Source organism: Fomitopsis serialis (genome assembly GCF_022376445.1).
Source record: "Fomitopsis serialis strain Sig1Antser10 chromosome Unknown B0H18scaffold_233, whole genome shotgun sequence".
Lineage (NCBI taxonomy): Eukaryota > Fungi > Basidiomycota > Agaricomycetes > Polyporales > Fomitopsidaceae > Fomitopsis > Fomitopsis serialis.
In genome coordinates, this window is record NW_025955193.1 from 202 (window position 1) to 21,477 (window position 21,276).

Sequence of the window (21,276 nt, forward strand, 5' to 3'; positions counted from 1 at the left end):
CCTACACCGCGCCCATGGGACACCGACCCTTCGCCCACCCACAACAGCGACAAAACGAGTACGCCCCCGGACGACTACCTGTTGATAGCATCTACTCGCCACGAGAGCCGGTATCAGTGCCAACTATGGTGCCACCCTTCATCCCTGCACCCGTCCAGCAAGCGTCGCCTGCACCGTCTTTTGAGTACACGCCACGTGGACCATCTGTACTGCAACCTCTTGTTTATACACCCCAAGGTTCGCCTGCGCCATCCATCAGACATCTGCGAGGCCTACCGGGTGCGCTACCTGCTGTTGGCTCAGGGTGGCAGCATGGCCCATTTGCTACGCCTCAACGTATTCATTCAGCGCTACAGATGCCATGGCCAGGCGTGTCGCCACCTCATCCTACACCGCCTATCATGTATGCTGCCCAAGGCATACCATATAGTAGGTACACTGTGTCACCTTTTCCAGCACTCCATTATGCATCTACGACTCCTGTCCATACGACACCATCCGGCTCGCGTACAGTAGCAATGCCACAGACATACTCTCGAGTCCCTACTGCTGACATCTACCCTGTGCACTATGGATCATCTATACCTGTATCAAACTCGCCACCTCCCCCTAATGCACCGAGTCCCACAGAACCATCCTCGTCTTCCACTCCGTGGAGATCATTGTAATTATCATATGTAATCACATTGTCATTGCAGTTGTCAAAAACGGTACCATTGTCCAGCACTGATGTCTCCGGATCGGGCGTGTCCTTTGCTTCCACACCCGCCCCACCAATTGGATAGCCAACTGCAGGGTCAAACGTCGTCGACTTGATGTACTGAGAAAACTTCCCATTTTGCCAGGCCCGTGCGCCAATATTGAATACATCGACAATCGCGGACTGAGGTTGGTCATTTGCGCCCGAACTCTTCTTTTTCCCTTTGGATTTGCGGGGTGGTGCTGGAACGAAACGAGGCTTGTCCCGTGACAAGGTATGTAGGCCCTCATTGATCATGTCTTCGACCAAAACTCGCATGTCGTTCTGGAATGATATCTCTTTGTGTCGTCGCCGGCGGTCAGGGTCACCGAAGAATCGTGCCACGAGGTGAGATATATCCCGGAAAGCCTCCACACTCGCCGAACCTTTTGCCATGATGTACTCAATCGTGACAGCATTTCCCGATGCAATGAAGACACGCTGCAAAAGTGACCCATCACTCAGATTCAATTTTGATCCTGGACTGGACCAAATTGAACGCTCACCTTGACCCAGAAATTACACTGCTCGAGGTACAGATCGGCTGCGATCCATCGACCATGAACTCCCCATCGATTCACAAACCATGCCTTCTCCAACGCTGTCCGCAACGCAGTGGGAAGTTCGTACTTCCACTTGACGTGAACCTCGACACACTCGCGCGCGTAGTTGTGCTGACCTGCGCCTTCAAAAGAAAACGCCCAGTACTTCAACACTCGAAGGACACGGCCCGCATCCGCATGTGCTACGGCATGCTCGAATTCGCAGAAGAAGAGGGCATCGCGGATGAAGTAGATCGAGTGTGCAAGGCAGTCGTCCCCAATGGACTGAGCCTTGATCGCCTCGCTTCCCACCGTGAACCGCTCTCCAATCTCCCTAGTGACTTCATGGAGATCCTTGAGTGATGGCGTCCAATTCTTCAGGTCATCCCAGGACCCGAGGCCCTTGATAACGCTGATGCTAATTCCTCAGTAAGCCATACACAGTTGAAGCACCATCGAACGCACATCACGCAATGCAGCAGCCTCGCAATCAGTGAATGCCTTATTAAGGCCTTTGCTGCAGCATAATTCGGCTTAGAGGCGTCCCAGGTGCGATGTAGGAGTCCTTTATGAGTGGCCAGTGACGAACGATCCAGAGTCGAGTTGCCGAAGTGAACACGCATAAGCATGTGAGTCGCTTGCAGGGCAAAATGCCATAGCGCACTCGTTTCTTCGACGTATTCGAGGCGCTCCATAGAATCCACGTCGTCCACACGCTCGCGTCTCGCAACACGCAGATTTCGCGCAGTAAGCCAGTCTCCTTGCATGATCTTCGTCTTGCTAGCCCATTCTTCCTCGGTGAGAGTAGACCGCTCCTGCATATCCTTCAAAACCTCGATAACACCCTTTTTAGACCCCTCGTTGACATCGAAAACGCCAAAGGGCCGAAAATCGGTTACCTCAGGCGCCAACGGCCGGTCTCGTGGCATCGCATCTGCGAAGGCCTCTAGCATTTGGCCTCGGCCCTCCCAGTTTTGGCTACCAGGTGTGTACCGTATCAACATCTCGCTAGGGCAGAGCACGGGTACACCCGCGGGTGTCCCGAGGTGTACCCGTACCCTTACCCGCCCGGGTACAGACCCGCGACAGCGGGTACGGGTTCTGCACGGGTGCAGGCGGGTCTGCGGGTCCACGGGTAAGTGGGCGGGTCCGCAGGTAAGTGAGTGGGCGTGGATGGGTGGGCAACTTGAACCACATAGGTGCTCGGTTGATATGGGTTGCACGCGCCCCGGCCCTGCCGTCGCGGTCACCCGTGTTTGCTCACGCGCGTCCCGTTCGTCGGCCGTGCTTGCGCGCTGGGCATTCGCCCTGTGTGCTCGCGGTCACCGTGCGTGTATTGCTCGTCTGCACTCTGGGGCCGCCTGTTTCCCTCTCGCTCGCTTTCCCTCTCGCCCGCCTGCCTTCTCGCTCGCCCACCCACCCGCTCTCCCCCTCAGCTTCTCTTCCACTCGCCCAATCACTTGTCTCCTTGATCACTCGCCCCCTTGCCTACTCGTCCGCCCGTCCGCCCATCCGCCTGCCTGCTCGTCCGCCCTCCCGCTCGTCCGCCCGCCCTCCCGCTCGTCCATCCGCTCGCCTGCCCGCGCGCCCATTTTCCCGCCTGCGCGTACATCCGTCGGTTGTGTCTGCGTGCTGGGCATTCGCCCAGCGCGCTCGCGGTGGGCGTGTGCGGTCGCCTCCTCGTCCGCCCGCCGACTCACTCGCTCGCTTGCCGTTCTGCTCGCCCGCCCGCCCGTCCGTCCACCCGTCCGCCCGATGGCTCCTGACCGTTTGTCGGCCTTGTATGTGTGCCCGCGGTCGTCGTACGCGTCGCGCAGCACGTCGACGCGTCCTGCGCCTGCCGTTAGTGAGCCCGCGCGCGTATGCCTGCACTCACCTGCAGACCCTCACCCTCGCCCTCGTCGCGCCCTCGCCCTCGCCTCGCTCTCGCCCGTCCCCGCGAGCCAATCACCCGTTCCCGCACTCCGCTCGTCCACGCCGGCCGTCCGGTTGTCGCTGCGCCCAGGCCCGTGGTGTGTCCGTCGGCTGCGGTGTGCGGTATAGTCGTTGATCAGTGATCATGCCTGCCAGCACGGTCACGATGCAGGCGTCGTTTTGTGCTCCCAGGCCCGAGGAGATCGTCCTCATGCACCAATAGGATGCGAACACGATGGAGAGCACATCCTTCCCGAGCACTTCCCAGAGTTTGGCTAAGAAACAGTGCGTGAGTACGGGTGGGTGGACAAGAACAGGCGGGCAGTCGAGAAGCCGCGAGCGAGTGTACAGGCAAGAGGCAGGCTCTGAACCGAGGGTGGGCGCGAGAAGTCGACGGCGCGGGCACGAGAAGGACGGCGTGCTGCAGTTTACCTAGTATGAGGGTGATGACAAGCACTTAAGAACAGGTGGATGTGTGAGATAGCAAGATGGCGAAGAAGGGCGGGTAGTAGGCGAGGCGAGGGAGGGCAACGAGTGCGGGCGAACTGGCAAGCTGGCAGATGAGCCGGCAGATGAGCGAACAAGCAGGGGTGTATGCCGGTGGGCAAGACGGCGGCAGACAGGCAAGAGAGAGTGGATGAGCGAGTTGGCGAGAAGGCGAGCCTGAGCAGATGAGAGCGGGCAACCGAGTGGGCGAGCGAGCAGGCGTGTGAGAGCAACGGCGAGCAGACAAGGACGAGTAAACGGGCGAGAGCGGGAGGGAGGGAGAACGAGCATGAAGGCGAGGGCAGCAGGCGAGACAGTCGGCGAGGACAGGCAAGCAAAAACGACTAGTAGTTAGGGCAGGCAGGCATGAACGGGCGGGCGTGAGAGGGCCAGCGGATGGGAAGCACAAATCTGCGGGATGCGCAGACGAGCAGGCAAGTAGGCACCGCGAGCTCGTTGCTCATTGATGCACCTACTCACACAGCGAAGAGTTGGGTACAAAAATCATCAGTGAGTGCGCTGAAGACTCACCTTCAAGCATTTTTCGTGCCTCCGCATTCCTTTTGTTCACTACTCCAACCCCTCGTCCTCCGCTTCCTTTGTGTACGCTCATTGCGCTCGGGCGTGTCGTCTCGGGGCCGTTGTATCTTCAGCTTTTGAATGCGCGTTCACGCGGCGGGATGCGCAGACTGCCTCTGGCGCGTCGCGGTTGTTCGAGTCGGTGGCGGCAGCACCGCGGGCGGCGTCTGGCGTTTGCACGAGTGACGGGTACGGTCACGGGTACGGGTTTGGTCCGGGTCACAAAAACGTGACCCGGACCCGTACCCGGGCGTACCCGTACCCGGTACCCGCGCGGGTTCCCACGACCCGTGCTCTGCACTACATCTCGCCAATGAGACTGATGAAGGCCTTCTCCATGTGTTCATCGTCAGCATGAGTTGGGCGAATGTCTGAAAGGCGTGCCTTCGCTCGCTGGCCCCGGAGAGCAAGCTTCGCCTTGAGGTTCAATGCTTCTTCGTCAAGCCCGGGCAACAGAACAACGGCCGCATTCGTCGCATGGATCATTGAATGACGGTTCGTGATTCGCTCCTGGAATTTACGCAGATACAAGTTGATGTTGTCGAAGATGATGTAGAATATTGCACTACTGGTGAGCACCGCGATGGCGAGGCGTATGGCATCCTTCGACATCTGCACTTTCATGTCCTCTATAGTCGTGATTGAAACTGACAGGCCGATATTACTGAGCATGTTCAGCACACGAGAACTGGTCCCTGAGATGCCGAAGAAAAGGCCAAGGGGGAGTGCGAGTACATTTGTGGCACGATTTCGGACAAAGGCAAGCATCATGATTGCCGTGATGATCGCCTGAATACAGTGAGTCTCGAGCCTTATACCACAAATGTGAAGCTACGCACTATCATCGGGTTACGGGTGAATCCCAGGTACTGCGCACGCCAATCCTCAGGTGCCGGCCCCGTGTCCGCAAATGGATCACTGGCAATACCCTCCGAATGTCCTCCGCCTCCGGCGCCTTCGACTGGCTCGCTCCCAACAGGTGGTACATCCTCTTCTCCATCCGACGTCTCCCCTGCACGACGTTCCAGTGCCTCGGCCTTGCGCGCGAGATCCTTGCGGTACCGATTTGGCGAGGCAGTGAAGACATGGAGATACGAAATGGTGAAAGGCGCCAGTGTTCGCAGCCTATCTGCAACTGCCGCGGGATCCAAGAGTCTCCGCACATCGGCTATGGTGAGTTCTTTAAGCCGCACTCTGAACGAGTTCTCTTGAATAACACGGTTGCTCTCGTCAAGCGCGATCTTGTGCGCGCAGGGCTTGACAATCCGCTCGTGGAGCTCGCCTCGGGTACGTGGCCACTCGTCGTGCCAAATATTGTATAGTTCTGATGGCCCATACCACTCGCTCTGGCCTGCGCCTTTCCAGATGCTCAGGAAGGTTCCTGCTCGCTCGCGGACCACCCGGATCTTGCTGGTGAAAGCGAACGTCAGCAGCTTGCTGAGTGCTAGCCCGAGGTATATTATCAATGAAAAGACAAGGTGCAGCTTGTCGGCCTCCGAGGTTGGCTGAGCAGTGTGTTCGAAGAGGTCATCCCAGTAGGCTCGGTCGAATTTCAGATTTTCTGACATGTCTCGCAGCAGGACGAGACAGATAAGAGTTTGGCTTACACATGGCGACCTCGGAAAACTCCTGCACCATTTCTCCAGAGCTTCGCGGAAGCAAATCCGCCAGTACGACAGCTCAGGACGCGCCGACGCGCGACGCGCCACTTTGGGTTTACGCGCATGTAACGCGTCTGTCACACGCAGACACGACCTGTCACGTCCCACCCTCCGTCTACTGTATGATCTCTGCAGGAGATGCAACTTCAACAGGGCATCCCCAATTGCCTGGGATAATGAGTATGCATTTAATGACTATTGCTGAGTAGTTTTGGTACACCCGGAGGCATATGTTGTATGTATCGAGGCCTCGCGCGCGTCAGGCTGTGCTTCGACAGAGTCACCCTCGCGCGATGTTTGTAGCATCGCACCAATGCAGTCGTAAAACACCGTATATTCACAGAATGTTCATTGGACTCGTAGCTACAGGTTTCTCACTGACAGCGAGGGAATCGGAGTATGTGGAAGCACGCTGCATTTTTGCGACTGACCCCCCTAGTCCCAGCCACTTTCGAGCAAGCCCCTTCTCCGAAGGTGGCCGGGTACCGGCCCGGAGACAGGGCTTGCTCCGAACCTAGGCCATACCCATGAAGTCATGCTCGACTCCGAGTCGGATGTAGCTTATTGTGAAGCAACGAGGTGCGTCAGCGAATATACAATCACGTATGCAACAGACTGTTGATCTCATGCAGGATTCTGGCATGTCCGAGTTGACGAAAATGCAGCCCGCCGAGGGTCCGGACTCCGTTCGAAGTGACAGTGTGCCGGTAAGTGCTCTCATTTAACATTAGTGTGCGTTGCTCACGAACACAGCCCCGGACGTCAAGTATCAGTGTCATAGACTCGTAACGGCCATGTGGTTGTTGCGTATCCGCATATGGTATGTCTGTCAGTTGCAGCGATCGGTATGACTGTACTAACGAACACAGGTCAACAGGCATGAAGTAGTACGAGGATACTATAGCACTCCCACGTTTGATGTGCCTAATGAGGTGAGTACCACTACTTGAAGGGCACACGTCGCCGGTCGTGCTCACACGCAGTGTATATGTAGTCGCACCTTCTGTACTCGGCCAACGGAGTACTGGTAGTACAACTAATGGCGGCGCAGGCGGGTGTCACCCGATGCGCGAGTGAGCACTTGTCACGTCAAGTTAGAGCTGTGTCGTCCACGGCGTGAGGATCCTGCGGCTGGCATATTGTAGGTGTCTTGTTGTCCGTTATGTCTTGCAATAGACTGATCATCGCGTTCTCAGCCCATTGACGTGTCCGATTAATGTGCATAGTCGGGTAATGAACATTGTCATTTGAGCCGTACTCGAACTATCAGTTGCAAGGGGTATCGATCCCCAAGTCTTGCATTTGATGAACATGTTCCAAGGTCAGTCAATGCCACAGCTATCCTGGAACGGCAATATATATATGGAACGCCGTCCGGCGAGCGAGGTATTACGGCCAGGTTCGTGGTGAACGTCGATCGGTCCACGTCGATGCACTGACCCATGTTTGTTTGATGTAGCTTCTGACTAACGTTAAACAAAGAGTGCGTCCATCGTGCGGTATGCATCCTGTTCGAGTCGGCCATGCATGGTAATGTATATATGGATCGTCTTCCCGCGAGCGGGCTCTCCGTGAGGGTGCGTAGGTAGCCATATCCATACTCGCAGTGACACTGACTGACATTCGATGAGCAGGGGTGTCCTTCTAATGTCATCCGAGGACGATCCGGGCCAACAACAGGGAGCACGTCGACACTGTCAGGCTCCCGGACGTTCTCAGCTGCCCCGCTTGTGACCGCGGCCGACCGGCGCGCGGGTAGTCGTGTGTTCATGCGCTACGAGTCATGATCAACGACGAAGGCAGCACTTGTAGGGCTGCGAGACTGACTAGTAAGTGTGTCAACATGCATTGTGATAATTAGACTCTGACGGGATATGCGCTGGGCGGAGCTTCTCGCACTTGCTATGTACAACGCCTCGAACAGCGATGTATATATGTATCGATGTCCGGCGAGCAACGTCTCGGGCCATGTACTGGGTGCGTCGTCGATTAACTCTACCTGCTGACTTTGTAGTGCCCGGACCAGCAATGTATGTATATATCGACTTCCGGCGAGCGACATCCCGGGCTGTGCGCAAGGTATGTCGTCCATCTGACACCGACACTATATCACTGACATGACGTGCCGTGTCGCCGCTGACATGCGCGTGCAGGATCGGGGCACGAGTGCTGCCCCTCCCTCGCTGCACCGCCGAGCTGTCGCCTCGTCGTGCATGTCGGTGTATGTACAGATCGCCGTCCGGCGAGCGGGTGACTTTGACCAGTAAGCAGTCCGTCTCGCCTCTTGGTTCGCCGATGCTGACGCAGGGACAGGGCGCCGAGACTGGCGTGTCGTGCGCGCCGCTAGTGTCCTTCCGGGTGAGTGTGCATTTGTGCTGAACTTGTGACGGCACTAATTGCATGTGCGAGGACGAGGCGCGTCAACGACCCGTCTACTGTCGTCACAGGCCGATGTCGACTCTTCGGTCGTACCTCGCAGTCGCTCACGAGGAGCCATTCCACTTGGTGAGTCGCCCGTCGCGCGTTGGCAAGCGGCATGTGCTGACAAATCGACAGGGACCGTCGCGAAGACTATTAGGGGTTTAACGAGATGGCATTGACTGTGTATGTACATGCGACGACCGACGGACGAGAGGGACGCACCTGTGGTGGGAGGGCTACGCGTTGCAGTGTGCGACGCGTAGAGGGCCTCTCTTTTTTTTTTGTTGTCTCGTCAGCATGTACATACCGGGACCCGTTTGCGCGTGGCAGAAAAAGTTTCAGCACCCCATAACACGCGAGCTCCCTGCGGGGAGGCGAAACTATGCCCGAAAAAAGTACGTTTTTGGACTTGGGAAAAACGTCGCGTTGTCTCTCGCCAGCCAATCGCCGTGCTCGCACGTAAAACACCCACGCCCGCCGTGCGACGATCCCCGCCCCGCCCCCACGCCGCACTCCCACGCGTACTTCCCACGAAAAGCACACACATTCGGGTGCTGCTAAGTACGGAGATTCTGTAGATCTTCATCTTCGTCCAGGGCATGAAGGTCAAGCTGATGGGCATAACCCCGCCAATCGGGAAGCTCCGCCCAGAGATGGTGATGAGGTACTGCATCTGTGTGTCCCACTGGCGTTCGACGATGATGCTCTCCGTCTCCTCGAGGTCATCTTCCGACGGACACGTAACGACCGTGATCTCCTGCGCCGCGGACATCTTCGTCGTGAACGTCCCCGGCCGGTGCGCATACGCCTTCAGCTTCCACGTCACGTGCCCGAGGTCGCAGTGCAGCGTCGGCGGCGAGCTCGCGGGGATCGCGAAAGAGATCGGCCATGTGTACGTGCCTTCACGACGGCAGGACCGCAGATGGACTAAGTTGAGCTTCGGGGGTAGACGAGCCGTAAGGAGCGATGCTCACCTTTTTTGAACTCCTTCCAGCCTTCTCCCCACTCCTTCCCATCCTCGCCGTCTAATCCCAGCACTTCGCTGACCCGTTCGAGGGTAGAGCGCTCGCGGTCCCTCGCAGGCGGGCCCTCGTCGTCGTCGTGGAATACGTCTTCGAATGGACGCTCGCGCGTGCGCCCCCGAGGGGGCGTAGCGTCGCCTCCGTAGCCGTCCGGGAACGACGACCGCGAGCGTGAGCGCACACGGTCCATGACGACGTCCAGCAGCGCGTTCGACACGTTCGCGAAGCTGAACCGCTTGTGCTTCCGTCCGCGCCCGTCGTCCGCATGCTCCCGGAAGTCCGACGAGCCTTCGCGCTGATGGCGCTGATTGCGCTGGTCGGCCGAACGCGAGAGCGAACGCTGCGTGGCCGGGGCGGACGCAGGCGGGGTGGGCAGAGGGCTATGGCTGCTCCCGACGAGGAACTCAGGGCGTTCGTCGTCTAACGACGGGCGCGCAGATTGCGAGTGCGAGCTGCTGGTTAGGCGCAGGCTAGACGCGGAGGACCCGCCCATCCGGTGAAGAGGAGACGGGTGTCGCGCAGATGCGAGGCCTACGGTGTGGTCAGTACGCGTGTACCCGGGGACGAGTGAAAAGACCCACTGCTGCGTTCCGTGTCCGGTTCGGAGCTGCGACCCTGGCCGTACTCGTCCGCAGACGAGGCAGCCTCCTGGGTGGGTAGCTCGTCGACGGTGTTCATGCGATGCGAGACGGACGCGGCGGGGGTGAGGAGCGTCGGACTGAATGCATGCTGTGGAACGGTCTCTGCGGTCGGTGTGTAAGGGGGTGAAGCGGTCAATATAGGGGGGAGGCCGTTGTCGCGGTGCGCGACGTAATCACGCTGGAAATACGTCTGGTCGACGCTCATATTTCGCCTCGACGCGAATGCGTTGTTCAGAAGTGCCGGTGGCGGACCTCGGTCACGGCCCCTCCGCTCATCACTGGGCGGCCGGTGAACCGTACCGTGCATATCTTCACTCGAGGATTCGGAGCGGTCGTCGTCATCACGGTCGAGCGCAATGCCAGGACCCACGGAGAGCGTGCGCCGGCTGTTCCTGTATGGTGTCTCCGAGCCAGCGCGAAAGAGGATATATGACTGTGCGTAGATCTCGTGCTCCTCGGTGACTTCGACACGGCGCGCGCCCACTCCTTTCAAGTGAAGAAAGAGCGGTGAGAAACTCCCAGAGAACGGCGGCAGTTTTGCGACATACCTTCAGGCCAGGCCGTGCTCGTCTTTCCCACCAGCTCGATTTCAATGCTGGAGATCTTCGTCGGCTTGACGAGCGTGAGCGTTAGCAGCCCACGAAGCATGCCAGGAGGGGCGTCGGCCTGCATGTTGCGGGGTCTGCCGGTGGCATCTCCTGCGCGGAGGAACACCACGGACTCTGCGAGACGGATGTCGAAGGCATTCTTCTGGGGCTGTTTCGTCGGCGTAGGCATGTATACCGGAGACCAAGAGGCAAGGAGACAGGAGGCGGTGGCCCGAGGCGGCGGTCGTCCTAAAATACGGGGACTGGAGTTCCGCTCCGAGTGCCTGTCTGCACGGCCGATCAAGATCCGGCCAAAGCGGACGTCAGTCGCAGAAAATGGCAGAAAAAATCGATAGCGGTGCATGTGGACTCACCAACGTGTTACACCCGGTACTGTCGGTTCTCGGCCACGGTCGCAACAGAGCAACGAGCAACGTTTCTGGCTACAGCTCGTCCATGGGTTGTGAGAAAAAGGCTAGACAGGGGCGAGTCACGGCCCGATATCGTCACGGGATACTCACTGTTATGGTACTCTTCCGCGAATTGTGTTCTCTCTGCCAGCGTTGGCGCAATTTGAATGTGTTGGCGCAAGGAATGATGAAAGACTGCACCGTTATCACCGCATAAAATACGGATGTGAGACCTTGGCAGTCTGAAACTAAGCGGTGCTCGCCACAATGCTCAGTTTGCTTGGAGAAAGAGGGAGAGTGTCAGGTCACATCATACAAATACAGCATACTTCAACCACCTACCTGATGAGTGAGAGGGAGAGAGCGTAGGCTCTGAAGACCGCTGCATGAGGACCCCGGGCAAGGCGCTTATAGGTCCGATCCGAAAACCCCGGATTTTGGGCCCTTATGTCCGCACGATTTTGACCCCTGTTATGTCCGCATCAGGATAGGACCTACCTGTAGGGGTGCTTTATGGCCGCATGACGGATCGGACCTCTCAAAAATGCGGTAGAATCGGAGAAAATGCCCAAAAATTCGCTGCATGCCCTACACACTGCGTCGGAGTAGACTACCAAAAAAAACGCCCACATTTGTCTCCCTTTATCGTCAAAACGGTTGCATGAGTAGCACATACGCATAAGCGCCAAGTACTATATCTCGAGCGCCCAACATTCGTAAGTACGAATGTACTCTAGGTGGCGCGTCACAAGAGTAGTCGCTAATTGACACGGATGGTGAGAGACAATCAAGCGGGCAAGTCAGTCGGTTGCGAGATGATAGCGAACATGGGAGGTCAGGAGTACTGATATGGTCCTTCATGACTTGGTTGGTACTCGAGGTCGACGAAGAACCTGGCGCATCTTTAGAATGAGGTCGACTGTGAGATTGTTTGTAGCTGGTCACTGCCAGTGGCCCTAAGGCTCGTGACCGATGGCTTGCTTGACCGCGGCGATGGCAGTCGCATATTTGAAGCTCGCGAACAATGGTGTGTAGCCGACCGAGACGAATGCGAATGCGAGAAAACGCTCTCGGTAGAGTACGAGAAATGCGCCCCTGCGAGTCAAACACTTGGTCAGTATGCCTGGGTAGCCAACATCCTATGGGCCAATTGCTCTGGCTGAACCTGGCCCAAGCGGTACCACTACGACCACATCGCGTCTCAATGAGACGTGCAGCGTCGGATGCCCTTTCCAAGCTACTGAAGCACTCACCAGTGGTGTTCTGGTGTTCTGTCACGATCGCCTTGCTCACGTTCTCACGTCCGCGCATATCGCGCTGTGTTTGTTGTCTCCGCCGGCTTGTCCATGCCGCCGTAGCCAAGCATGTCAGGCACAATGATTGAGTGGCCCCCGCCTTGAAGAACGCGTACGTGTCTCCGGACGAGTGGTAGCCTTCGAAGAACGAGATGCTTTAGTCTCCTGTATCTTGGTCAGCCAAACCAGGTCGAACGCACCCTACTAGCAATCTTCATGTGTCCGTGTCGAGCCATCGGCGCGTGATCTGCGAGAGAGGCTAATGAGACGCGTTGCGCGCGTAAATCCTACACTGCGGTGCATCAATTCAGCGTGAATACAGCTATGCATAGTATTCTGTAAACAGGAGGCGAGACTCACATTGTAGTACAATACAAGCTTGGCCAGTCTACCAAGTCCCACATGACGGACGCATTCAGAGAATCTGCAATTCCGGGGTCCCAATTATAACAAGCAGTTGCATGCGATCATCGTAGCGAATCAGTAAGTTATCTTCCAGGCCCGAGCAGATACCATCACCCACGATGCCATCCACAGAAGTTAGTAGCATTGCTTAGCTGAGAGATCCACGACGTGAAGTATGCTACGTACCAATCTCGCGATACTGGCTTCGCCGTCAAAGGCGACCACGAGGTCAATTTATGGCCGCATACGGATAGGACATGCGAACGTGACAGCATCTATGGCCGCATATGGATCGGACATGGCGCGAGCTCTGGCAGGTCTATGGCCGCACCTAGACTCGATCCCAGTCCTTAGGGTCGCTTGCCTCCTTTTAGCCACCCCTCTATATGGTAACTTTTCAATCCGAGAATGGTAACCGGAGTGTGAAAAGGAGACAAAGCGTTCTGGCGAACGAGAGGAGTGCCACGACGGAGTTTGAAACGTTTGCCAGAAAAGGATGGGTACGAGCCTAGGCCGCACCAGGATCGGACATGAGCGCCCTATTTGGGCTGGTTATGGCCGCACCAGGATCGGACGTATAAGCGCCTTGCCCGGGGTCCTGCTGCATGCAGCTCGTCAGGCGAGTGCACGTGACTTGTATGACGGCCTCGCGAGCAGGTTTTGCTGTGAACTTTTGGTGAACTTCTAAGCTTCATTGGGCGCGCAACATACTTAGCTAACCTGGAGCAACTTGACCATATGCACAACAGACGAGGGGTGTCTGACGTTATGCGAATAGTTGTAAGTACAGATTGGACCTACCTTCGCCGTTTGCCCTCCGGATCGGCGCGGAGTCTGCGGACATTTTCGCATACGCAATACATACACGTACGCGTGCATACGTTGAAGCCCTTTCTGAGTGCCTGATCAACGGTTCGCGGTGAGGCTTGGCTTCTGGTTCAGGCCAGTCGCTTCAAGTTACCACTATGTCGGCGACTCGGCGCGAATCAGAACTTCGAATTCGAATACGGATGCATGTCCTGTGCATGTCTCCCCGCCACCGTCATCGTGACTTTGCATGAGGCAGTGCCGGACGGCCACATGCACCCTGACTAGAGTGGTGTACCGTTGGCATAGGCGGCGTAGTTCAAGGCACGCAAGCAAGAGTATTTATCAAGCTGATTGTTAACCGACTTCCTAGTGAGATCGATTTACCTGAGCACGCAGCACTGATACGTGTTGGCAGAATGCTCACAACTTGAAACAATTTAATGGTCCCCGGACAAGCTAGGTGAGTATTGATCGATGCCATAGAGGTCATCAGCGTGTTTGATAATTCGGCCCTAGTGATAAGTACGACGCCTCCATCGGATACTGCTAGGTTCGACTATACCCCGGGCAAGTGCTCGCTGGCATACGTACCGTCTACGCTACGTATGCGTTCTGCGAGGACAGCTACCTTCACTACAAGGTGGAATGTCAAGCCGTATTGGTGACCGTCATGCTTCACTCACTCTGCGCATATTCAGGTTGCAGCAGAGCGTGGCAGCTCAACCGTTTGCCATCGGCCTGACGAACAGCGTCAGTACGATTGGAAAATCGCGCCGCTTCACCGAGAAGCCCATCGGTAGTCACATACAGTCACGGTCAGTGCAGCTGGACACTCGCAGTCTTCAGATATCCACTCAGGACAATACTGACCTTGATGCCCGTAGAGCCTGCTTGTTTCGCCCAACCGGGGGACTGCGCGGAGCGCAGACCGCACCCGACCGTACGCTGTACGGTCGCATGCGGGAGCGCTCCGTGCGAGTCGTACCGCTAAACGTCTTCTCTATCACCTCAGGCTATCAATTGTCGTCGAGCTTTTTTCTCCTGATGTATATCCTCCAAGATCGAGCTGAAGAAAACATAGTTTCCCTAGAAAACGGTCGTCATGCTAGACTCTCCAAAAATATTTGACGCGAGTGCGTTTCGTCGAAGGGTCGCCTCTCGTCAAGGCCGATTGGATAAATGGATCCTGCGACCGAAAGGCGCCCTTTCGTTCGCAGAAAGCAGAGGTCAGTATGCTCATATGAAGACGTATACTGACCGTAAACAGTGATGCCACTGTGTAGGCTCGATCCCTCCGTTCAAACTGGAAACTGCACAGAGCGCAGACCGCACCCGACCGTTATATACGGTCGGATGCGGGAGCGCGCTGTGCGAGTTGTGCCGTCTGACGCATCCTTTGGTTGGCCGGTCGGTTGTCGTCGGCGTTCAATAAGCCAGCGGAGCCTTGCTACTCGAGAGAGGAGGGGATCTCGTGCTGAGGTTCGTTGCCCTCACCTACGCCTTAAATCCTAATGGCCTTGCATCGTAGCAGTACAACGAACCGGATGAATTCGACACATCAAGGGTGCCTTCGACCAGCACGGATCCTCGAGGCAAGTACAACAACTCCTCGTAGTTGGATTTCATCCATGCTTGCGGGAGAAGCTCTACTCCTGGATGGTGTCGCGGGGCTTGACGTCCCCGCCGCCGTGCAAGCAAGCATCGCATCGCATCGTTTTGTGCTCAATGCGGTGTCCGAAGCGGTGCCTTACATCCGATCCGGAGGTCATGGCGAGCACGCCCTTTGGCCTTCCCCGTGTCTGCGGAGCTCAACAGGGCCACAAAATCGATGTCGACGCTCGCTCGCCACTTCGGGGTATTACTGAGAACAGCCCCTTAGCGGTTCTGTCGAAGTTGTGTACCGCATGTTTCCCCAGCCTCATCTTGTCGGTATCGATGGCTTTCGTTACACTCAGACTGAGTTCCCGCCGCACGCATTACAACTGTCAGGGTATTTAAACTACATGAAGCATTGTCTAGTCTGCTTTACTGAAGAAGAAATACATAGGCTTGATAAGGAAATTCCCGATGCCACAGTACCTTCATAGACGCCAGGCACCTGTAGCAGATGCTGGCTGTGTGCACTGGAGGACCGCAGAAGACGTAGGATGCGACATATGTGATCACTACACAGCGGACAAAACCCTTTGTACGACGCGCCTACATGTCGCTTACAAAGGAGGATTGAGTACTAATTTAAGTCGCAAAGTTAGAAATCTTCGCATTGAAAGTAAAGAGACAGTGCATAGCGTGAAAGCCCGAACATGGAAAGAACATAGATAGTAACATTGCGGACTTCCGAACTTAAGCAATGTTAGGCCTTACAAGTGAAGTGCATTTCCTATGTTAGAACCCCTCACACCGAGTCCTGATAAAATACTCGCTCCTGGTTTGTGAGCGCTATGTAAGCACTTCTCACAAGGTGATTTGTCCGCTGTGCTAGACGTGTCAACTCTGCCGTGCAATTGTCAACGACGCCTGAGTGCAGGTATTAACGTACTTGGAGACAGCGGTGCCTTCGATGTTTGACGTTAGTATACTTAGAACTTGAACTCCTCAGACCCCGACTTCTGTTTCCCAGTGGGCCTCCACTTTTGCATTTGCGCACGAGTACACAACTGTAATCGCAAGAGACATGAATGGGGCAGCATTTGGGCAGCATGCATACTTCCCGCCCATAGCTGCCGTGCAGACAGAGCGTAACGTCAACCGAGTTGGAAACTCGCTCTCTGGGCTCAACGCGCTCAACAGTCACACAGTTGGTTGCAGAGAAAACGAAGGAAGCTCTGAATTATGTATGACAGCGAGTTATGGATGTTGTACATCGTGATGCAGGACAGCCAGCGCAGACGTGCGTGGAATAATAACAAGATGCGGATGATGCACGAGGACGAACGAACCATGACCAGCGGGATGGGAACACAGAGAATGAAGCAGAAAACGTACTACTGTTCTATGATAGCAGGCGGATTAACTTATCACTGTCCATAGACTTGCTCGCAATCCGGGTCCGTCGCTCCTCGTCAAGCTGCGCGCCCTTTATCATGTTCGCCATCAGGTCGAGTGCCTTCGGCGCGTCAATGACAAGGTCGTCAAGGATCTCTGCAGTCGGTACGAAACCCTTCTCGAAGGCCTCTGGTGGACAGAGGTCCTTCGACACCGCTCGAGAGAAAAAGTCGGCAACGAGCCGCGCGTCGCTGTCCTTTGACTCGATCGCAGAGGTAACAAGCTTGTCAACGAGTAGCCATCGGTGCTCTGAAGGAAGCTTGCTGAAGTACACCTCAGCCTCGTCCAGATCGCGGATGCTGAAGAATTCTTTCGAGTCTTCGCCAACGCGGGTCTTCGCCTCCTCCTCAGACATCGATGGCGGGGTAGACTCTTCGTCGTCCGAGTGGCCAGCCTCCGACTGTGCCGGCGTCGAGTCCGTCCGAGCCTCGTCGGGCTTGGCCACGGTTCGTGGAAGAAGATTGAGCTTCCTACGCTGTAACGGAGCCTCAGGTGCGCCAGCGGCGCCCAAGTCGACACTAGCCTTGCGGCTCGGAGGTCGGCTAGGCTGTGCGGCCACAGCCTCTGCAGCGAGCTCGGGGTTCTCCATCAACTTCGAGAACATATTCGAGCCCCGTGACAACGACGAGGATTCGCGCTTGCCCTTGTCCTTCGCAAACACACCCGTAGGACCGAAGGACATCGAATTGGTTTTGCTGATCTTGCCGAAGTTAGACAGGTCGCCCGCCTTTGGAGGTAGACGCGGAGGCGCATTGCCAGCAACGGCCCAGCCATCGGGACCGACTTGCCCCAGCTCACCACGGTCACCGCCACGCTTGGAGCCACCACGCGACATGCTATGTGTCCGCTGGTAGTCCTTCTGGTTTGCGGCGGTCTCCTTCGCAGCTTGCGCATGGACAGCAGCAATCGTGGTGGGAGCGGCAGCCAGGTTACGAGGTATCCACTTGCGTTCGCGGAACTCAAGAAGGTCCTATAAGGGATATCAGACGCGAGCAATGAACTGATTTAGGAAATACGCACGAGAAGCATAAACTGCATACGTGAGTTGACGTTCCCACTCTTCGTCAACTCCTTCATACGCGCAAAGTAGACATCCATGTGCGCACGGGCCTTCGGCGTGTCAAGAGACTGACCGACGGTCGCAAGGAGCTTGCAAAGACTCTCGATCTCCTCCTCCTCGGGATTCTCGACGTTACCCAAGAGCTTCTTGACACATTCGTGCATGATACGCTCCGTGAGCATCTGGAGCTTGAACAGCTCACCGATGAACTTGATAAGACCGAGACCTTGCCGCTTAGCCTTCTGCGCAGCATAGTATTCTTCTGAATACAGTGCAGCCTCGCCATCCTCGTCCTTGTCAGCGGCGTCCTTAGCGGCCCGGTCCTCGGTGGCCTTGGTGGCTGCGGCCGCGGCAGTGCTTTCCTTCGCAGCCCATCCGTGCTCGAAGTCTTCCTGGCACCGGTTGAGGAGATATTTACGGAAGAGTTGACCACCCGCAATGGGTTTACCCTCCGCGTTCTTGATACCCTCATCCTGAACCTTCGGGCTAATCTGCTCCATCATCTTGCGGCACAGCCGCGCGTACATCTCCGACCAGTTCGCCTCATCTGTCGCCTTCTCGAATACGAGTCGGATGACCTGGATGAGTGTCCGCCCATCCTGCTCGTTTTCTGATTTGTTCGCCCATGCGATGATTTGGTCAGAGATCGAGTCGAAGCGCTCCATCGTAAGCTTGTTAAGCAGCGCGCGGACCTTGCGGTCGACGACGTCCGGCGAGTCCGATTCGACCTGCGGCTTCTTGCCAATGCTCGCAGGTTGCCACCGGTTTGCAGAGCGCTCGAGCGGTGCCACCGGTTCGAGAGACATCATACCAGGCTGCGAGAGCGACGAACTGCCAAAGGATGGACCCGGACCACCCCTGTTCACCTCACCACGGTCGACGCCCCGTTTGCTCCTGGTACGCTTGCTGCCCATAGCACTAGGACCACCTTGGCTGGACGAACGGACCATAGGAGACGGTCGCCCGCCAAACTGCATGCCAACGCCCGGAGGACCACCAGCCATCGAGGCTGAGCGACCCATGCTCGCCTCTTTGAAACGATCCTCGCTGGTCTTTATGCCCGGCGTCGCGAACTTGCCCATGGTGAAGCTGCCACTCGGACCATTGAGGTTTGAAAGACCAAGGCCCTGCAACTGGCGCGCGGAGTTCGGAGGCGGCGGGCCCATGGCAGACGCTGAGCGCCGTTGCGAACCACCACGACTCATCGGGACACCAGCACCCTGCTCAGAGGGCTCGAGACCGATGGCATCGAGTGGCGGGAGGTTGTCAGGCTTGTCCTTGCAGATCTTCATGAACTGCATGAGGAAGTCACGGTCGTACCTGAGACCCAGTGTCAGTGATGCGTATATACATGCTGCAAGAAAGCACTCACCTGAACTTGCCATGCTTGGCGTTCACGTTGAGCTCGACCTTGGGACTCTTGATACCCTCGGGGTACGACACGCTGCCAAGATCTTCAATGATCCGCGCGGTGGCCAGGGCGGAAGGGAGGGGCTGGGCAATGGACTGGTTGCGAGTAGAAGAAAGGTCGAGAGGGCCAGGATGCCGCTTCTTGGGTGTCTCCCCTGCTGCCACAGCAGTGTCAATCCTGAGAATTCCCTTGTCTTGCGGCTTTTCCTGAGCCTCCTTCTCTATGACCTCGGGCGTGGGGTTTGCCTCAGACTCGTCGAGCTCGCCGTCCTCCGGCTCTGCAGCTGATGGCGTCTCACCCGTCGCAGCGACCTTCTCCTCCTCAGCCTTGAGCCTCTCTTCCTCCTTGCGTAACCGCTCTTCCTCCTCCTTCGCCTTCTCCGCCTCCTTACGAGCCTCCTCCTCCTGCTTCCGTCTCCGCTCCTCCTCTTCCCTCTCCTTCTCCTTCCGTGCACGATCCTCTTCAGCTTTCCTCCGCTCCTCGGCTTCCCTCTCCTTCTTCAGCTTCTCCTCTGCCTGCTGCTTGATCTTCTCCTCTGCCTGCTGCTTGACCTTCTCCTCTGCATCCCTCTTCGCCTTCTCCTCCGCTTCCTTCTTCTGACGCTCTCGCATCTCATCAGCCAAGCGCTTTGCCTTGTCCTCAGGCTTCTCCAGTCGCACCTGGGTCTTCCTCGCCGGCGACGGAGGTACGGCAGGCGAGAGCGGAGCAGAGCCCTTCTTGAAGCTGTCAAGTTGCACCTCCGTACCATCCGACGACGTGATCTTCACCTTGGATATCCGCGGCTGGAATGTCGGCGCGTGCGTATTCAGGCGGTTGGCCGGTCCGGCAGATGATGGTGTAGGTGGGGGCGAGGACACAGAGGACAGGGAAGATGTATGCGTGTGTGGCGACGGGGTGGGATGTGGAGGATGACCCGTGTTGGGCATGGCGGGCGCCATCGTCGGCGTGCCAGGGGCGTGCAGTTGATGAGGGGGGTTGCGGGGCGACATTGACATACTAGGCTGGGGCGGACCAGGTAGGCCTTGCGGTTGTTGGTGAGGTGTGCCGACGTGCGGCTGCATCCACGGCGTGTAGGACATATAATGTTCCGTTGGCATGCCGGGGTATGGTCCATACTGAAGAACGAGGAAGCAAGTTACTCAGCGTATTCGTCAGCGAAAGGGATAGTGAGACTCACGTAGTAGCCGCCGTACCATCCTGGGGGAGGAACAGGCTGAGAAGTGGGTGGCATGCCTGCAGGGGGCTGCCCGCCATGCGGGGGACCCAGCCGCGGACTCGACATGCCCGCCGACACAGGCGTGGGCGCAGAGCCACCATTCGGTCGTCCATTCACGCCATTCATCTGCCCATTAGGTATCTGCCGCGGGAACACCGGGGAACGGGGTGGCCCGCCTTGAGGAGGTGCGCCATTCTGCTGAGGTCTTAGCTGCCCGCCGCCGTAATGGGGGTATGGGTGAGCGCCCATCTGAGATGGCTGTGCCTGGGCATGTGTCGGTAAGGGTGAGGCGTGCGGCAGAGGTGAGGGGCGGGTTGATGGAGAGGCAACGTCAGAAGGCGCCTGCGAAGGCACACTGGATACGGGCGGCGCGCTGCTCGGGTTTTGGAAAAGCTTTTTGACATCGAACTTGGGCTGCGTCGTGGCAGACGTGGGAGGTTGTGTGGACGAGCCGGCTGACTTGCCGTTCGGGGCGGAGGTGGGTGTCGCTGGGACAGTGCCGAATGAAGAGACCGTCGCCGACTTAATCATAGGGACTGAGGCAGGGGAGGAAGAAATCGGTGCAGACACGTCGTTTATCGAACCGAATGTTACAGCAGATGCTGGCACCCTATCAGTACCGTCGCGAGAGACAATAGACGGTACCGTACCTGACTTCACAACGTTCGTCGGGCTTCGTGCACCTGCGACGCCATCCTTGAATGCTACGCCCTGGCCTAGGGCGCTTGGTCGTCTTGAGTGCGTCGGTTGCGGATGGCCCTGGTTCGGCGCGGGTGATGCGGAACGTGGCGAGGGGGCTGAGGCAGCCGACTGCGGTGGACCCTTTGCCCAAGCTGACTTGGACGGGAGCTGGGACGATGGTTTGGATGCCGTTGCTGTTGAGGATTTGCTCATTCTGAGCGAGGCCCCAGGGTGAGTGTGGTTAGGATGTCAGGGATGAAAACGAAGACGTACCGTGACGATTGCGTGGAGATTCGAGGTGGGTCTTTTTGTTTTTCTTCGCGTGAAGGTCGGTCGTGAAAGATGACCTGC

At 57.1% G+C, this 21,276-nt stretch overlaps 7 protein-coding genes across 7 annotated transcripts; 2 read left to right on the top strand and 5 right to left on the bottom strand.

Annotated features, from left to right (window-relative positions):
• Positions 1-568: 568 nt before the first annotated feature.
• On the bottom strand, positions 569-2,285 carry B0H18DRAFT_1216979 (uncharacterized protein; the record flags this gene model as incomplete). The annotated part of the gene is made up of 3 exons (XM_048036683.1): positions 569-1,180; positions 1,246-1,693; positions 1,747-2,285. 3 exons carry the CDS (start codon positions 2,283-2,285, stop codon positions 569-571), a joined length of 1,599 nt encoding a protein of 532 aa, XP_047885477.1.
• A 468-nt stretch (positions 2,286-2,753) lies between these two features.
• On the bottom strand, positions 2,754-5,828 carry B0H18DRAFT_1127083 (uncharacterized protein; the record flags this gene model as incomplete). The annotated part of the gene is made up of 4 exons (XM_048035249.1): positions 2,754-3,118; positions 3,172-3,306; positions 4,581-5,049; positions 5,100-5,828. 4 exons carry the CDS (start codon positions 5,826-5,828, stop codon positions 2,754-2,756), a joined length of 1,698 nt encoding a protein of 565 aa, XP_047885478.1.
• A 610-nt stretch (positions 5,829-6,438) lies between these two features.
• On the top strand, positions 6,439-7,178 carry B0H18DRAFT_1053461 (uncharacterized protein). The gene is made up of 5 exons (XM_048031008.1): positions 6,439-6,500; positions 6,554-6,741; positions 6,791-6,853; positions 6,916-7,062; positions 7,118-7,178. The coding sequence occupies exons 2-4, from the start codon at positions 6,739-6,741 to the stop codon at positions 7,039-7,041; spliced, it is 192 nt and encodes a 63-aa protein (XP_047885479.1). The 5' UTR covers positions 6,439-6,500; positions 6,554-6,738; the 3' UTR covers positions 7,042-7,062; positions 7,118-7,178.
• Positions 7,179-7,949: 771 nt separating this feature from the next.
• On the top strand, positions 7,950-8,507 carry B0H18DRAFT_1127084 (uncharacterized protein; the record flags this gene model as incomplete). The annotated part of the gene is made up of 5 exons (XM_048035250.1): positions 7,950-8,000; positions 8,075-8,136; positions 8,186-8,279; positions 8,331-8,426; positions 8,478-8,507. The coding sequence occupies 5 exons, from the start codon at positions 7,950-7,952 to the stop codon at positions 8,505-8,507; spliced, it is 333 nt and encodes a 110-aa protein (XP_047885480.1).
• Positions 8,508-8,634: 127 nt separating this feature from the next.
• B0H18DRAFT_889858 (uncharacterized protein) lies at positions 8,635-10,782 on the bottom strand (the record flags this gene model as incomplete). Its single annotated transcript, XM_048041285.1, has 4 exons — positions 8,635-9,202; positions 9,328-9,895; positions 9,946-10,491; positions 10,554-10,782. The coding sequence occupies 4 exons, from the start codon at positions 10,780-10,782 to the stop codon at positions 8,635-8,637; spliced, it is 1,911 nt and encodes a 636-aa protein (XP_047885481.1).
• A 607-nt stretch (positions 10,783-11,389) lies between these two features.
• On the bottom strand, positions 11,390-12,362 carry B0H18DRAFT_1053464 (uncharacterized protein). The gene has a single exon (XM_048031009.1). The coding sequence runs from the start codon at positions 12,311-12,313 to the stop codon at positions 11,651-11,653; it is 663 nt and encodes a 220-aa protein (XP_047885482.1). The 5' UTR covers positions 12,314-12,362; the 3' UTR covers positions 11,390-11,650.
• Positions 12,363-16,504: 4,142 nt separating this feature from the next.
• Positions 16,505-19,639, bottom strand: B0H18DRAFT_960998 (armadillo-type protein; the record flags this gene model as incomplete). The annotated part of the gene is made up of 3 exons (XM_048043021.1): positions 16,505-17,527; positions 17,578-18,937; positions 18,990-19,639. 3 exons carry the CDS (start codon positions 19,637-19,639, stop codon positions 16,505-16,507), a joined length of 3,033 nt encoding a protein of 1,010 aa, XP_047885483.1.
• Positions 19,640-21,276: the final 1,637 nt, after the last annotated feature.